Source organism: Centrocercus urophasianus, unplaced genomic scaffold (genome assembly GCF_019232065.1).
Source record: "Centrocercus urophasianus isolate 14NV4802_14NV808 unplaced genomic scaffold, USGS_Curo_1.0 seq_23, whole genome shotgun sequence".
In the NCBI taxonomy this organism is placed as follows: domain Eukaryota; kingdom Metazoa; phylum Chordata; class Aves; order Galliformes; family Phasianidae; genus Centrocercus; species Centrocercus urophasianus.
Window position 1 is genome coordinate 12,760,766 of NW_024884789.1, and position 18,705 is coordinate 12,779,470.

At 40.9% G+C, this 18,705-nt stretch overlaps 1 protein-coding gene across 6 annotated transcripts in view; it reads right to left on the minus strand.

The window, feature by feature from the left end:
• Positions 1-6,679: 6,679 nt before the first annotated feature.
• Positions 6,680-18,705, minus strand: part of ALDH1A2 (aldehyde dehydrogenase 1 family member A2) — an 81,180-nt gene continuing 69,154 nt past the window's right edge. For all 6 annotated transcript variants that reach the window (XM_042824094.1, XM_042824096.1, XM_042824095.1 and 3 more), the window contains 6 exons: positions 16,875-16,977; positions 14,361-14,545; positions 13,511-13,675; positions 12,922-13,079; positions 12,053-12,127; positions 6,680-8,825 (listed from right to left, as the gene is read on the minus strand). In XM_042824094.1, coding sequence (XP_042680028.1) covers positions 8,753-8,825; positions 12,053-12,127; positions 12,922-13,079; positions 13,511-13,675; positions 14,361-14,545; positions 16,875-16,977 — 759 coding nt within the window. In that variant the 3' untranslated portion in view covers positions 6,680-8,752. The remainder of the gene's footprint in view (positions 8,826-12,052; positions 12,128-12,921; positions 13,080-13,510; positions 13,676-14,360; positions 14,546-16,874; positions 16,978-18,705) is intronic.

An 18,705-nucleotide genomic window follows, 5' to 3' on the forward strand; every position in this document is an offset into this window, starting at 1 on the left:
TTTATGTAGCTTGATTTCATATACACAGAGGAGTCTTTCCATCCAGGTTTCTAAAATTAATAGGACTTAGAGGACAGGACTGTAGAAGGGCAGTGTGGGAGGCGTGATGAAGTGCACGATTGGAGCAAGGTGTGAGGCTGCACGAGGTGTGCTGGGGAATGAGGGGGAAAGAGGTGAAAGTCTGTTCAAGCCACACGTTTCCATTTCCCTTCTGCTTCCCTCATTTCATCCTGGTTTATCAATTATTCCCTCTGTTCAGCAGGATCTGCAGTTGTTGAGCTACTAACTTCCCTGTGACTGTAATGGGAGGTAGTTTGTGACTCAGGCTGAAGTGTGCAAGCATGTCTTCCAGAACTTCTTATCTTCATAGCAGGGAAGGACTTGATAATGGATGGAAACCTAGCAAGTTTTTGTGATTGTTATTATTTAATTTAAAGATCATAGAAACATATTTGAACAATGAGTTCCAACTGTATAGTACCTACCAAGCTACTGCTTGCTTTTCTGATAAAAATAGATTACAAAATCACTTACTATGAAAGATGTGTTGGACTGGTCATTTCCAGTTTGTTAGCAGGTTTCTTTGCAGGTGGGACTAATTCCGAATTGCTGAACACTGCCTATTGTAACTGAGTCCTGAAAGTCAGTTATGTTTGCTGCCTTGGGCAATCTAAATTAACTGAGGAACACAATGTGATGAGAAGCTGCTGCCCAGCATGCAGTGGCAAAGCTGGAAAATGCCAGCAGGGACCATATGCAACAGAAGTGAAACATCCATGCTTTGCTGAACTGGAATCTCTGGAGGGGAATCGTGTGCTCCAAGATGAGTGAAAATGAGGAAAAAGAAGTTTGTTAGTGAGAATAACAAGGAAGAAGAGTTAATTGTCCAGAAACTTTGTATAAATAGACGACAAATTGGAAGAAGCCATTCAATTTCTTTTCCTTTGTCAGGCAGAATCTGGTGGTGGTTCAGCATCCTGCACTGCTCTGCACTGCAGTTCTTAATGCCAAACACACTTTCACAACTAATGCATGAAATCTGCCTTTGGTCTTCTGAGCTTTGTGTACAAAATGCCGAGAGCAGTGACTTTGTTATGGTGACTTAAATTGCTGCCCCCCAAAAAGGAAAGGGAAAAAAAAACCCCACAAAACAGAGCAAAGCTCTGTGTATGAGCTCCTGCTTATTTGTCAAAGTTCTAGAAGCATTGTGAAATCTCTCGGCCAGTAATTCTAAAACTGTTACTAACTTTCAGCAGAGTGCCACCTCCCAAGCAGCTTCTGCTGTCCACAGTATGAATTTTGCATGGGAAAGAACAAGGGCCCCAAATGTTTGAAACTGCGTGCTAGAAGGCTGGCTGGTAATTAGTCTTCCCAGAGTGGACATTGTAAAAACAAATCATGGAGCCATTTGTTGCTGTTCTACCTAAGAATACAGTTAAAAGACTCTCTATGCCAAAACCCTGAGAAAAAACTCAGGATGTTCTTTGTGTTTTTAAAATAGAAATGATCCAGCAACCCTGTATTTCAGCTGAGTGCACCAGCCATTCTGTAGTGTGAGTACAGATCACTTTCAAGGAAGAAAGCAGGTTGAGAAGCAGGATTTGTGGTGGTTTTGTTACCATGTCTTTATGTCTACTAGAGTATGAAATTAACTTAAAACAATTGGTCCAGAGCCTTAACGATAAATTTGCTCCAGATGTGGGAGATGGGAGTGTATTTCTGGGTTGTTTGAAAGGCTTTGGGCAGCTTGCAGTCTGCTGTCATTTTCTGAGAAGAATGATCTGAAATGGCAGCACCAGAGAGGTTTGCAAATGGCAGTTGTGAACATTCCCTAAAAAAGCTCTTGTAAGAATCCAGTTTACCCATGGCATTTCCTTGGCATTTTTTTCCCATAAGTGTCTGGCAAACGGTGCAAAGGAAAGGCTTCTAGAGAGCCAGGACTGCAGCAAAGATAGAGCAGGGACCTCTGCGGGTTTTGCTGCAGTTTCATTTATGTGAATAGGTGGTTCCATATACGTTGATGTGGTCTCAGACCTGGCTTATTTATCAGTTCCCAAGACCTCTCTAGGAATGGTTTCCTGTGGCACTGTGGAGAGAAGTGGGAGCGATTGTCAAATGAGTCTGTTGCTCCAGCTGTTTCATGCTGGACAGAAGGAGTATGGTGCTCTCAGCAACCTTGCTAGACCTGCCTCCTGCCCTGTGCAGGATGTGGCAGTCCCTGAGATAGGCAGTCCTGCTGCAAAGTAGCATCCTAGGGCACTGCTCAGGAACCAGAGGTCCTTAGTTCTGGGGGCGTACATTTCTTTAGAGACTATATAATTTTCTCCCCAGTTTAGCAGTCAGGTTTTCTTTAAAAGACAGTATGCACATGACACTGGAATAATGAGGCTGGAGCAGTTTGGTGAATTTGTGCACTTTTTGGAAAACTTGATTTGCATAAAAACTGTCTGACTAGTCCCACAGCAGTACAGCCTGTGGATAGGGTAGCCCACTATCCAGCCCCATATGAGAGCCACCCTTATGCAGGGAATGAACAGCAATGAGTTCTGACCATCAGATGCAAGGGGAATGCTTTAGCCGTTGTCCCTAATCTGCTGTTTGTTGTACCAGGGGAAGTTCAGGTTGGATATTACAAAGAGTTTATTCTCAGAAAGAGTGGTAATGCACTGGGAAAGGCCACCCTGGGAAGTGATAGAGTCACCATCCCTGGAGGTTTTCAAAAAAAGGGTTGATGTGGCACGGTGACACGGTTTAGATGAGCTGACAGTTGGACTAGATGATCTTATTCGTCTCTTCCGACTCTAATGATTCTATGAAAGTGGGTAACAGCAGAAACTTCAGAGGAGATCCTGCTCTATGTTCCATCTTTTGGTCCCAGGAGACTCTGAGAAAATCAGCATACCATGAGTTGGAGCCCTTTTGCCAGGGAAGGCAATGCAAACAAATCAGATTTTTGTTCGCAGTGACAGTGAGCTGCACATGAATGCCTTGCTAATGAAGGTGCTATAGGAAATAGGAGTTCAGCCACATATACAAAGAATGGGGAAAAACCCAAAATGAAATGAATTATAATTGCACAAGTTACATCAACCTCATCAGAAGGGGGAAAGAGTGTGGCCAAGCAAGGTCATTAGAAATGATAAAATTGTGTGTGTTTGTGTGTACGTTCCTGAGTACTTTGACAAAAGCAAGCCGTGGATTGTTGAGAGGCCAGAGCAGCTAAGTTCTTGCTTTCTTACATAGATTAATTGCCAAAGGAAACATTATCCAAACAGTTCCACTTCAAAGGCGAGAGACAACCTTCGGGGAACTTGTGGTACTTTCAATCTGGCCAATAACGAAGTGTAAAATGTAAAATATACATGTTTAGGAAGTAGGACACATGCCGTTCAAGACAGGCCTTTCCCATGCTCTCAGACCAGTGCAGCTTCATTTGATGTGCAAATGCATGATGTGTGATCTGTCCTGGCAATGCGCTGCCTGCCAGCAGCACAAACATTTCACAAGCACCCTTTTGGGTTCCTTCGGCGTGCTGAGTGCACGGCCTCCTTGGCAGTCTCTGCAGCTTGAGCTTTTCTTACCATGGATTGCTGTCGTGGTTGCACAATCCAGGTTTGTTTAGCAGGTCTCATCGAGAGACACCAGGCAAATCAAAACATCTCAAAACTAGTAGGGAATTGCAGGATTAGGTGATAGATACTGGGATTAAATGACAGTACAATGAATTGTTACAGTAATGCTCTGAGGAAGACATCAGTAACACAGAATTCATCAACCTTTAAGCCAGATTGTTGCAGCAGATGTCCCAGCCTTCCTGTGCACTGGAAACTTCTGGGCATTACGTCTGGGGGCAAGGGACCTCCATCACATGTTTATACATGTCACCTGGAATTGGGTGCAGTAATGTTCCCTGGAATGCTTGCTGGCACTGCAGGCACAGCCAGAAATAACGTGCATTGTGCACAGTGTGGGGCAGCCTCTCATTGTCTGGTGGAATTATTCTATAAAACTGTGGCAACTAACTGCAAATGCTCACAGCAGAGAAGCAGCTCATGAGTGCAGTCCTTCTCAGTAGTGCTTTGCATGGTTTTAACTTTGTTGATAACAGAAAAAAATAATTGTGGTCTTCACAGTGCAACTGGGCTGTGTAGCAACTGTGTGGGAGGTTGGTTTCTACTGTGGGTTGTGGATTTAAACTCAGCTATGTGAACTGTTTAAGAATTAACCATTCTTACAAGTCAGTGACATGCTGGTGTCTAGTAAACTGAGGGGATTTGGGACTCTAGCCACCCACTGTAGTAATTTAGCCCCATTGTACCAGGAGGTGAGTGGTCTTTGTGCCTCTGTTCCTGGATGGTATGTTCTCCAGGACAGATTCTCAGTCCTATGTGTGTGCATAGCCTACAGCTTGCTGGAGGTAACCATGCACTGGTGCTAAGACTACCCCAGCATCGCAGCTCTGGCTGTGCTCTTCACTGCTAAAATGGCTGAATGGGGACTGAAGCCAGATGTAATAATCTGTAGCTCATGTTAACCTTGAATTCCAGTGTGTCAATTCTGGTCCTCTGAGAAAAATTAGGCAATACATATTAAAACCAGCATCCCAGCGCTGTATGTTGTGCTGTTTGGAAGAAGAAAGTGGGACCCCGTCACCTTGTAGTAGCAGATCCTAGTTGGACTTCAGTCCCATGGTATTATGTCACTATTGTCACATCAGCCAAATCCCTTCTTCCAAATGGCCCAACTTGAAAATTACTGAAGTCTCCCACTTTGCTTCAGAAGGCTCTGAGTTTTCTGGCAGAGCAACACATAGTTCCCTAATATGTGTGTGCTGTCAGTGGATATAGAAGATACAGTGAAGACAGAGAAGGAATGTGTTTAATGGGGATGAGGAAGAAAGATGCATTTTATGCAGCTGTAGTGTATTGTGCTCAGGGAAGTCTGTTGAATTGACTGGGAATGCTGATGGCACTGCAGAGCCACAGAGGCTTTTCCTGCTTCCTGGTGGAGACGGCTCCAGTTGTACCGCACTGTGAATATCAGTCATTGTGGTATAAAGATGTTAAGAGAAAAATTGCTTCCTGTGTTGATAGACTTAGCGTGCAGTAAATGGAGGTGTGTGGATGCAAACGTACAGTGGTTGTAAGTGTAGCTCTCCAGAGCTCTCGCTGTGATCATGCAGAGAGAGAAATTGGTGCTCTGAATTCAGTGTTATTCTGGGTTTTGTTTTTTTTTCAGGACAGAACAGAGGAACAAGAGAGCATTTTAACACAGTGCCTCCATATGTGCAGGGCGAGCTGTTCTACACTGGCCTCTGTGGGGAGGGGGAGGGCAGTTCTTTGTAAATGGGCATGCAGAGGTGTCAGTGCTATTCAGGTAGTATCGCATCCATTGCTTTGTCTGAAGACCACAGAACTGCAATTGCTGCCCCTCTTCACATCCTTTTTCCTGGAAGCAATTCACCAACTCTCACTTTGCTATACCTGTGTACACATTTATTGATGCATTCATTCTCACCGGCTGGGGGCCAACAAGATGTTAATTTACTATGGATTGAAGTCTGCTTACTTTATTAGATGACAGTACTCCACGCTTTCAGTAGTTCCAGGACAACCTTCCCTCCTTCCGTTTTCTTTAAGAAAAGCATTCCATTGCTTGTGCCTTGGGACAGGGTGGGGTGGTGGAACAGGTTGCAGGTAGGTCAGAGGGATTGAGGAGAGGGAATATACAAAGTGCTGGTTGTCAGCACACAGACCTGCAGCAACGCTGCACGTGGCATTAGGTGAAACAAGTAGAAATGGAACTGCTTAATGTGTTCCTTATACTGCGTACTGTCCTTTTTGAGAATGCAGTTTCACTCCTGTTCGTTACCTTTCATCCAATCTGTTTTAGTGAAGTGACTTATCTTCAGCAGTTGCCTGCAGAATGTGGGTTAAACCAACAGTGCTATCCTGTGCCAGGTACAGCCAGTGCCATGCCGTGAAGCAGCCCAGCACTGCTAACGGAGTAGTTACTGTATCTGAGTTGGCACTACTTCACATGAGCAATGAAAGTAACCCTGCATTTAAGAGACTGCTGGAGGGGAGCGGTGTACTACCTGGCCCTGGGAATTTCACTGGTGTCAAGTTAACATTCAGTCTGTCCTGTCCCTCTGTTTTAGCCTTTTGAAATTAAAAACAAGTAAAGCACCAATCCAAAAAAAGACCTGGGTGTTAATCTAGTCATCTCTGTGACTCACTGTACTGGAGAAAGAAAAGACACTTGTAATTGTTTTAAACATTATCCAAAACTCAAGCTGTGATGCAGCCGTTTGCAAGGGTGCCCCACTGGCTCTGATGATTTCAGACTTTCCCCAATGGCTAAACTTTGTGACCATAACAGTGAGGATGAACTCTGGCCATGGCCTAGATCTGCAATTCACAAATGTTTTTCATACAGCTGCAATAATATTCTAGAAAATGTAATTGGCCTTTTACTTCATTCACTTCTGCAAATGAAAATAAAGCTACTGTGAGAGCAGATCTTTTGCTAAGCAAATATTTTTTTAAATATTTTTATAGCTCTGTCAACAATAAAGGAGTCTCACAGTCTAAAGTCTTTCTCTAAACCTTTTTAATGGAAAAAACTTCATAGAAAATATCCTTTTACTTTTTTAATAACATATAACTATATACATGATTAAAAACTGTAACAAAAAGCTGCAGGGACTGGAAAAATGTTTTGTTGGATCCATGCAGATGGTACATTTAAAAAAGGAATTCACAAATCCGTGTACATCAAATGGAGCTGCAGTTACAAGGTTGGAAAAAAACATGGCAACTCTGTGTTATTTACCTGAATGTACAGGGAGTAAAGCACAGACGTACAAATCACACAAAAAGAATACAAAAGAGTACACAGTGTAAATGCTGTTACCACAGGAGATCTCTTTTTAAAGTAAATAGGACAAATGAAATAAAATCTCCTTTGCCACATTTTATATTGCAGTTTAAAGATAACTAATTTCTTACTTGCTGTACTCTTAACTCTGACATACGCTACAGTACAAGTACATGACATTTGCATTTAACAACTCAGGAATATTTTGATTCATTTTCATGTCCGTGGATGTACTGTCATTTCTGAATAATATCATGTATATATATTGCTTTAAAAATACATACACAGACTGACATGAGTTAGAAATACAAAATACTGAGGGCTACAACACTACAAAGTGCTGGATACTCTTGTCCTGCTCCAGCAGTATATTTAAGGACACACACAGCTTCAAATCTAAGAGGAACTGTTCAGGGAATAAAGAAAAGTAATGTGCAGAAGTGACGACTTGCTGAGTCAGGCTGGAGTTTTCAACATGCCGTAGTACAGACTGCAGCTAGGAAAACTCTTACACCTGAGGCCATCATTTTGTCCTTAAACCCCACAGAACGTATCTACAGATTATTTACTGCACTTTTAAAATACAATGTCTTAATTCTAAGTTAAAACATAAAGCAAAACCATTAAAAAAGGTTGGGGAGTTCTGCAGCTGGAAGGAAGGAGACAATGTTCAGTTTGTTAATTGCAAGTTGGAAGAGATTCTATAGGCAGCAGAAAATAGTGTGGCAGGTCTTAAGCATCTCACCGTTAAAAGAACTTGTTCATATTTTTATCTTGGGCTGAACAAAAGCCAAACGTCTTTGAAAAGTACAATACCAGCCAGTGAGCTCACCTAAGGCTCATAAGTATGGTACAGATGGCAAGCTGTGATTCCATAAGATAATGAAAATAAACTGACTTCTTTGCTGGGTTCATCCTGTGGCAATGAATTCTGGATGATTCTCAGTGTAATCACAAGCACTTCACTAGCAGACAAACAAATGGAGACTGTGTGTGCAAAATACTTGCTTAGAAAAGAAGGGAAAAAAGCTGAAAACAACAGTGACAACAACAACACCACAAGTAGGCAGGTAGTGAAAGCTGAAATGCTCTGTGCAGCCCTGGGATCTGTTCTTGTTCTCCTCAGCACTCTCTCACCCAGTCTGGCCATGCTCTTTTGTCAAGCAGGTAAAACCTTTTGAGTCCCTGTAGGTGAGGGAGGTGCTTGTAGCAAGTCATAAAATAATTATTAAAATAAAGTTTGAAAACCAAAACATTAACATTTAACCCATTAGCATGGGTTGAATCTCACCGCTAAGTGTATTTTGTTGTCCATATAACATGTAGTTCCCTCCCCAGTTTAAGTTCTTTATGTGAACATGCTCACTGGAAAGTTGCCTATCTAGAATTTTTTGTCTGGTTACAATTCAGTCTTTCGTTTCTTAAACATCCATGACACTGGATTACTATTCACTCCCAGCATTTTGGGCAAATCTGGTTTGTAAAGCCCTGTATGAAATAAGAATGTTAGAAGAAGGCAGGTCTATTGGAGAAGGCAACTTGAAAGCAGTGACTTATTTTATTTGAAGAAGAGACAAATGTGTGTGTGCATGCATTTGTGTTCAGCGGTTTTATAGCTAGAACTGTTACTGATGCCCAACAGCAACTTCATCTTGTTAAGATTTGTTTTATAAAGATGTAATGATTCTCAAGAGAGTTTTATGAAAACATGCAGAGTTGGTTTGCATTAGTTACGCAATTATGTGCCCAGTACATATGCTGCAACTTATTTTCTTAAATACATATTGTGTAACACTTCTTTTTATTCCTGAGTGCTGGTCTCCATAAAGAATAGAGAGGGTGGCATCATGTGCTCTTCTGCACTTGCATCATTTTAGGAATTCTTCTGAGGGATCTTTATTGTCACTGTTTTAACTTCAGAATATTCTCTCAATCCGCTTTCACCCCTAAAAAACAAATTGCAACATCAACTTAGACCTGGAATTAATTCCTTATTGAGCAGAACCTTATTAAGTGCTTTCTCACTGAGGATATGCCCTACATTTCTGGCATAGGTTTCTGTTGTACATTGATTTTGTACAGGTTTCTTTTCATGGCACCTTTTCAGAAAACCCGAGCATGAAGTTAAGTATTAGGTCAAAAGTACAACTGATAGCTCCAGCATTTGTAAGGAGATAATGACATTAAACCTAGGAATATTCATTGTCCCTTGATGGAACTGTTGGGAGTGAATTGATGTCCTCCATCCTTTCCAGATCCCGAAGGTGTTCAACCACAAAGACTTTCACCACTGGCCAGTAAAATTACTGCTTATAATTGTACCCAAGAAAGAAAAGATCGAAACTGGTCCTTATGGAAAATGAACTGCTCACAACTGTTGATAAAGGTAACTGTGACTCCTAAACCTGTTTTTTTTCCCAACGCAATGTCCAGCAGCAGAAATTTGCACTTACTGTGAAAGAGCGTTCAGCCTGCTCAGATTTCCACTAGTTAACTAGAAAACCTGTTTTTGCCTCAGCGCAGCATCTTACATACCATGCTACATACTGTCAGAAAGAAGCTAGCCGCCTTCTAGGTCCCAGCCATCTGACACATGGCTCTGTGGGATACGTGTTCTGCTTTGCATAAGTGATGACTAATGAGTGTTTTTCAACACTGTGTTGTAGGATCTTCTTGTAGCCAGCTCTAGCCTGCCTCATCTATTAGACAACTCTGGTGAGGTTTAGAGTGGCACTGGCGTGGCGTCTTGGACATCAGGCCTGCCTCCTCTGAAGTACAGATTTGCATTTTTGCTGCTCATGTATTGAGAGATGGAGAATCTAGTGAAGTGAACAGTTAGAGTTCTAACATGTCTGCTGAATGCTCTGTGCATAAAGCAAACCTCTCCACCTCAAAACATGTACAGTCCAAGTCCATGAATGGAGTATGTCTTTTCCATGGACCGATACGAAGATTCTTTCGAACAAGCGCTTATAGTAACGTACTTCTTCTAGTTAGAGGAATTACATTTTACACCATTCATGTAGTGACAAGGAGCTTTAAAGGAGGGGAAATATAATGAAATCCCTCCTTTAGACTTTTCTGAGAGTAAAAGAATGTTTTTAGTAGCCTGAAAGTAAACAGAAATCATTTGCATTTTGTATATGCATGCAAGTTCTCTGCTGCTATGCACGTATTCTCGTACATTCTGTGAGAGTGTAAAACAAGTGTAGCACATCTCAAATTTCTGAGTTGATTTTTTTCCCATGTATGATAAAATTCTGTTAATTCAAACGCAGAGACAAAATAAGTCCCACATAACACAGGGTTAGCAAAACATCACAGTGGCACAACTAAAATCTGCTGTAATATTGTATGAGCTTAGCAATGGCACACACACATACGAACATTTTCTTGCCTGTGTTTCGTTGTTCTTTAATTGCTCAACATTATTAATGGTGTAAAATGTATTGCTTAAAGCAGAGATCTGAGAAACCTTGTCATTTTAATAGAAAGCATGCAGATATAAACTGGGGGGGGGGGGGGGGTGTAAATTAGAAGGTGATAATCTGATAAGAGATGCTGTGAGGGGAGTTGAATAATTAGTGTAATAAGCAGACTCCATTATGGTCTGCCTCTAAGTTTCTCTGCTGTCCCCTGTTGAGAATACTGGAAACTAGTCTCACCTGCAAGACTTAAAAAATAAACTTAGAGAGGGATTTTTTTCAGTCCAAGGGACCCATGCACTGAGAAAGCGTGCATAGTCACCAGAGATTTCCATGGTGCTTACAAGCAGGAGGGACCTCAGATTCATTAATGCTTGCAGTGATGATATGAGTGAGGCAGAGGGCGGAGCATGGGACTCACAAAATCCAAACACCAAAGCTAGTTGTAGGCTTTCAGAAGAGTTTTCCGAAACCTTGATGTGAGAGAGATCGCCATTAAAACCACTTATTGTTTGTGCTTAGTATTTTCAAAGCCATGGATGGGAATCAAGTGTACAACTACTGTAAATTTTTTTCATGGGAGCTGGGGTTGTGTCTGATTGCCCCCCATCCTTTTCTGAAAAATTCTACAGTGCTAAGATGTGAATATTTTGCTTGCACAGTTAACCTCCCTGAAGTCAGTGGGGTCACTCTTGGGTGTCAGGTTACTCATGCACTCTTTGGAGCTTAGTAGTTTTAGAATATTTTCACAATGATAAGAGTTAGATGAGCTGACATATTTATGCCAGTGTGAGATCACCTCATAACTCATGAATGTGGAGAATAGTACAAATGTGTTATTCAAAGTACTCCCTAATGAGGGAAAATATTTCAGACTACATAAGAGCTTATTTTATAGATCAAGTTGTATACTTCAACAAATTTAGAGTTTTAAAGAGTTTGACCTTTAGTTTTACTGCTAAGCTTGCCTTCGCCATAAGCTATTTTGAAATCTTAGGTGAGACATATCTGGTGCACATGCCTCCTGCAAAGAAATTAATTGAATCCTTTGTATGTGTAACCAGTCTGGAGCTGATGCAATTAACTTCTTTGTGACTGTAATGAGAACTAGAAACTGGTAAGATTTTGAATTAGGGACATGGGACAGTATTTGAGGGTGGAGCTCCATTTCAAAATATTTGGTGCTTAATTCTAAATGGAACAAGAAAGGAAAGAAAGCTTTGTAATGGAAGGCGATTCTTTTTAGGGGATGTAAACCACATTTGCTTATCCTTCCCTAAGCCTGATTTAACTTAACACTGCTTATAAATGTGAAAAGTTATCTGTCTCTTCAAATTAAATTCCAACACACCTATATTAGTAAAGGAAAAAAATGGCAAGAGAAGAAACAAATGGCAAAACAACCCTGAAACAAGTACACTGCACTATGGAAATAGAATCTTTATGGAAAAGTACTGATTAATATGGATAAGGAAAACCTGTTGGAAAACACAGGTTACAGTTGGAACAAATACAGAGAAATTTCAAGGATCTTTCAGAATAAGAAGAGGCTCCCAGTAACTCGTGTTGCTGTGTCACAATAAATAGATAAATAACTAAAAATCACTTCCAACTGGCAGTGGTTATGAGTCTGTTTTACTATACTCCGATCCTCAGATGGGAATATTTCCTGATCTTAACTTACAAGGAAGGATTTTATAAAGTTGGAGAGCTGAAAACAGTTCAGAAGACAATAGTGTAATACTTACATCTCTCTACCATTGCCAGACATTTTGAAACCTCCAAAAGGACTTTGGGCATTTAAGGCGTTGTAGCAATTTATCCTGTAAGAGGAAAAGGCATTCATTTCAATTGCACTGACAGAGGCATATTTGAACAACTCTGGAGATATTGAAACCGACAGAGCTAAGGATACTGTACGGCTACTAGTAATAACATACTTGTATCTTGCTGAAAAGAAATGAGGGACTTATCCCACAAAAGCAATGTTCTACTCAAAAGGAGAGAGGGGTTTAGTTTGTGGGGACTGGAGGAGGGCAAGGAAAACATGGCTTCACTTCACACATGAGCTTCACTAACGAACTGCTTATTAATCTGCTGACAAACCTCATGCAAGTTTCTAACTCAAAACTATCAGATTTGAATTCACCCTTTTTCCACCTGATTTTTCTTGCATCTGTACTTCATCTAAGTTTAACAAATTGCAAGCTATTAAGCTTCAAGACTAGCACCTAAAGATGTGAGAGAAATAGGTGTCCTTTTGGTTCTTTACTGGAGAAAATACATGATACTTTATCCCTTCAGCAGAAGACTCACAGGATTCTTCTCCACAGAAAGGACCATTTCTACTCCTGTTTTGTTCTCAGCAGCTCTGTTCAGCAGGGTAAGGGACAGCCATGCTAACAGAAAGCAAGGTGCTTTCCACTTAACAACATTTGACTGCCACAAGCCAAGAGGCAACATCCCCCAACAGCTGTTCTGTATCTTCTGTAGTGATTCACCACTAGGATGGGCTAGATAAACACTTTTCAGACAAAGGGTGCAAAACTGAGGTAACACGATGATAACGAGTCAAACTTTATCTCCAAGAGCAGGAGTGTGATAACTTCTGCCTTACCAGACTGTCCCAGCCTGCATTGCTGAAGAGACTGTCAGGGCCTTGTTTATATCATTTGTAAAGACAGCAGCTACCAGCCCAAAATCAGAATTGTTGGCTCTCTCTATAACTTCATCCAGGGTTTTAAATCTCAATATTTCTTGAACAGGCCCAAAAATCTGCAAGAAAGATTAATCATTGATTTGTAAAACTGCTCACTCAGCGATATTTTATTCCTGCTCTATTCTGCTTTTAAAATGGTCTGTCCTTTCCTGTTTTACTTTCTACAAAGTTTCACAGAAACATTTGTTACCGATAAAAGCTGTCTGTAAAACTACATGAATTTCCTAAAACAGTCTTCCTAGTGAAACACATCAATTTCTTTCTTTATCTCTTTGAAGTCTGAGACTACAGCAAATGACAAAAATTGAGCTGCTTTATCTATTCTGATGCTGTCAGTTGTTCTATGCATCAATTCTGAAAAGATTTTATTCTTTGTTGTTGCTGTATAGCAGTAACATTCAGTCTAAAGCTTTTGTCTTAAGTTAAAAAAGCAGACAAAATAATGTTTAGAGCATGTTAAAATGATCTTGCCCACGTGTGTGAATACCTCCTCCTTGGCAATCCGCATGTCATCTGTTACATTGGAAAACACTGTAGGTTCAATGAAGAAGCCCTTTCTTCCTAGCCCTTTACCCCCACATTCAAGTTTTGCTCCTTCAGTAATGCCGCTCTGAATCAGTTCCAAGATCTTGTTGTATTGTTTTTTATCAATCTGAAAGAGAGAAGAAGCTGTTTGACTTGTACTTGACAGTCAACCAGAAATCAGTCTTTTGGGCAAGCAACATTCCAGACAGTAGACTCATGTATATTTTCCCTGTTGGCTTGAGATGCCAGAGATCTACAAATAGCTGCTGACTGCACCGTAATGTGGGGCTGTGTTCTTAAGGATGCATCTCTGTATGTATATGGCATCCCATATTCTTCCTAAGGAATCTGGTTTGTAAGCACAAACAAAGCAAGGCATTATTTTTTTTTTTTTTGTTCCTAAGTAACTTTTGAAAATTTGATGAGCCTATCTTGTTATTGTGGCAGGAATACATATGTCTAATTCTGACCATCTTTTGCTTCTAATTCACATTTCTCTGGTGGTCTACAAGCACAGTTACTGTTGTAGACAGTTCTTGATAATAAGTGCCTGCACAAAGACTTTTGCAGGCTTCTGTCTTATGAATGGTAGCACTGTGTAGTTTGTAAACACGTCTTGGCACCTGAAGACCAGAATCCTGCTGTTAAAACTGGGGGGCAAACTTACTTAAGTTTAGGAAGAGAGTTTTCACTAAACGGCATCTCTGGCCTGGGATTCCAAGTGAATATGCAGTGAATGAACTCTGTCCTGTTAAGAGTTAAATGCTTCCAGGCAGTTTCTGGATTGTAGAGCTGAAGCACTGTTCCTTTACCTGTGGCCCTTGTTCCGTAGTTGGGTCAAAAGGACTCCCTACTACTCTCCTCTTTGCACGTTCTACACTTCTTCTAACAAACTCCTCATAGATTGATTCTTCCACATAAATCCTTGAGCCTGCAGTGCAGCATTGACCTTGATTGAAGAAGACTCCCTGGTGAGCTTGTTCCACAGCATAGTCCACTACAAAAACAAGATAATGTACACTGCTCTCAAACATCGTAGGCACATCTAATTTTGCACCAATTTCATGTATATTGCATAGTGTCACATCAGAAACAGAAACATCTGATTCTGTGATCTTCTTGGCCTATACAAGTGACGACATGAGGCTTTAAAATTATAAGTCAATTAAGGAACAATCAACCCATGATTTCTGTTTCACCTTCTTTAGATGTAGAACCAAGGCATCCAGGATTCAAGCAGGAGAGGCAAATCCAGGCATATTTACACATTCATAGAATCACAGAATGGCCTGGGTTGAAAAGGACCTTAATGATCATCTAACTCAATCCCCTTGCCACAGGCAGGGTGGCAGGGTTGCCAACCACCAGGCTGCCCCACATCCAGCCTGAAATTCAGAGCTAAATTCTCCCACTGGGTATAAAAGCTGACTAGAAAAGAATCTGGGCCATGTGATACTGAATTTATCATTGAAAAGCAATGACATTCAGCACTGCAATACTTCTGTTATCATCTGTAGCACTTCGGAACACTGTTTAAGGTATAGTCCTTTATGGAGTAAACAAAGCTTGTTTTACTCTCAGTAAATCTCAACAGAGATGTCTTATTCTGCTTTCAGCATAGTCATGAAAAAGAATTGTTGGGTGTTCCCTGGCCTAAATTCAAGTTTTCCCAGGCAGCTCCATGGAAACTGAAAACAATAGTGGGTAGACCTGATTAACTGATACATCTTTCTCATAGCCAAGTCCGGCACAATGACTAATAACCATTCTTCTCTGATTTTTGTGGATTCTAAATTTTTTTTTTAAATGTGCACTGAACTTTGAACAGCTTTGTCATGCTTTCTGCTAACTTTTGGCACGCAGCGTTCCTCAAACAGAACAAACAGCTCCTTTGGAATGGTGAGCAAATTGTCTGCTGCTCTTAAATAATCAGAGCTTTGAAGTTTGAATTTCAGGTCAAGTGCTGGTGGTTGTAATTATGGGAAGGACAGAGAGCTTTAGTATGATATATTGTGGAACCGACAGTCCCGAGGAAGACTTCGCTCTTCTCTGTGCCCTGTTAATCCCCTGTGGCCTGCAACTTCTTTCTAGGTCTTCAACCTTATTTGGCAGATACAGCAGGTCACAGATAAACTACAGCTGTGTGGCAGCTAGGAGCATTTTGTCCCTCCCCAGGGAAAAATAGAGCACAGACCTGCTCCCAGCATATACTATTCTACTAAAAGCATTCAGATGATCCAATCTGAGTAAGTACATTAAGGACAGTTGAGACATGGTGTGAGTTGGAGATGGCTAACTGGGGTACAGGCTGAAACTTCTGCACCTGGCTCCAGCGGGCAGGAGCCTCTTTGGCCTACCAAGAAGAGTGTGACTGCAGTTTAGCTGCCTCAGCTTGGGAAAACTTCCCCATGTAGGAAAGACTTCCACTACTGAGAGCTGTCAAAGTTTCTCTAGCCTTTCAGATGTTGGTAACTTCTGAAAATCAATGTGGGACTGTAACCAGCTTTGTAATATATGCTATTCAGAACCATTCTATCCACTTTTTCTCCCTTAAATGAAAAGGCCAAACCTTAGTCTATTTCTTTGAGTTACAAAGTTAGAAAATGCAGTAAGTACAGTGTGCCTGCATGACACCTGAAAGGACAGCTCAAAGCAAGGTCATCTTAATGGGGTGACAACTTCAATACCTCATGCTAGTATCTCCTAAATATCAACACTATTAACTATTTCACTGCTGATCATTTCAGCAGAAACTTCCAGTCTGTGTTTTTATCCTGTCCTAAACTGCTGTACCTTCTCAGGTGCCAAAAATCCCAGCTGCAGATCATCTAGTTGCCAAGATCTTCAGCTCCCTGCTGACACTGGCAAGGAAGATATTTCAATACACAATTCTTCAATTGTGAAAACATATAAAATGGAAGTCTCCATCTATAGCTAACAATTAAAACAGCTTAAAAAGGAATCCTGCACTGATTAGCTACTCAAATTAATTCAAAGCCCTCCCTGTGTATATTGGCTTTGAATCTATCACAGACCACCATACTGCAGAGTCTAGAACAACAAATATGTACGAGACCATGACTGCAATTAACACCATATCTATGTTCTTGGTTCTGACTGTTTTTCCACTTTGTTCTCTGCAAATCTCTGGGTACAAATGTTTTCTCCTTATAAAAATATCATAACCCTGGTCGCTTCTATAATATTGAAAAATGCAACTAGTTACAGTTGTATTCATCCATTTTGTCTAAAAGATAAGCCTGAAGATGAAGAAAGAAAAGGAAGACACAGAAACATTTAAGAAAAATGTGGAAGTGCTGACTTACAATCAGCATCTGCAAAAATGATGTTTGGGCTTTTCCCACCCAGCTCCAGTGTAACTCTCTTCAAGTTACTCCTTCCAGCTGCTTCTTGGATCAGCTTCCCAACCTGAAAGGAAATGGAGACAAGTTTTACAGGCAGTGTAGTCATACAGTTCACTTTAACAGCCAATGCTGGACATCACTGCAACAGAGCCTGAAGTATTCCAGCAAGTTCTTCAGTCTAAACAGATTCTCGTCATCAGTGGACAGCGTTACAGTTTTCTTGTTCTAGAATTGGAGAGGGGACAAGGCAAAGGTGTTTGTACCTTTCATCCTTTTGTACTTTTGCTAAAATGGCTTAGAGTTTATATTAGGGTACTTTAGGAGTGTTGAGTTAAATATCTGAAACTGACATAGCTAGAATTATTTCCATCAAAACTACGGCCATGTTCACAAGATTTTACATCTATTGCCAAGAGGATTGCTTATACAATTTTTAGTTTAAAGCAGAACAAAATAGATCTGATAACAGACTATGTATTAAGCCTTTACTAAGCATATTACTGTTCATCAGTAATAACTGTTATCACACTTTTTTATGCAGTCCACGGGTTAGCTATCCAAAGTGATGATTGCTATTAGAATTTATTTCACTCCTATTACTTGTAAAATGCTAGCCAAACTGTTTATAGGAGAGTATTTGTTCTCTAAATTCAGTTTTCAGCACCACAAGTTTTAAATAATTTGACAGTGAAATCACGATCGAAATTCTGAGGAAGTCATCAGCCTTTTCTGCTGGGTTAGCAGCACACCAAGCAGGGCAAGAAGTTAGAAATGCACCATCCCAGATCTGACCCTCAGCTGCACCACAGATAATCTTGATATGGATTGAGGAGGTCAAAAGCACCTTCAAATATTTTGGTAGATTGTTGGGTCAGCTGGAGCAGAATGCAGCCCTGTGAGAAAATGAGCAGCATCAAGTTGCAGATCTCACTAAGGAACACAAGGACTGATAAAAGGAGTAGCAGTCTGACAGCTACATGTTTGATGTGTTGTGTGTACCCGTATAGAGGGCAGCGCAGTTGGAAAGGCAGCAGTGCATCCTGGATTAATCAATCAAAAATAGATAGTGTTCTATAGTCTGGGCCTATTTTGTAGCTAATAAAATGTCACATGTATCCCCCAGTAATGCATGGCATTAAGTGCCTCTTTACTGTTTAGAAGCTTAAGAAGTGATTTCTCTCAACTGCAACATGTTTTAAGGTGTATAATCAAAGAATACTAGGGTGTTACAATCACAAAATAAACAAGAGAGTTAGGCAAAGCAGACTATAATAACAAAAGAGACTAAATAGAAGGCTTACCCTTATCCCAGGCTCACTCACAAAACTCCAGCAGAGCAGATCTCCAGAAGAGATCCTTCCCCACTGGTAGCCAGCTCTTAAATAGGTCTAGGAGAGGTGCAGCCAGGCTCCACCCCTTCTGACAGCACAGGTGAAGGCAATTCACCTGTGCTGCTCTGGCTGACTCATGGCTCGCCTCAGGTGGTCAATCAGAGGTTCAGGCTGTGACCCAGCAGTTCCCATACACAAGGTCACGTGGAGAGTCACATGTGATGTGAGTCTGCAGTGGGGCTTCTTTCTCCACCTGGTACTCCTGTCTCTATGTAATTGGATTTCTCACTTTTCCATTTCTAAAGCCAGGTGAGTAGGATTGCCAGCAGTAAGGAGCTAATGTTTGAGAAGCTAAGACTCCTATAGAACTGAGGTCTGTCTGCTGGAGAAAGGTAAGTTAGTGCAAGAGTAATTAGAAAGCAAATGAAATAGAACCTAGGGTCTCCACAGAAGACAAATAA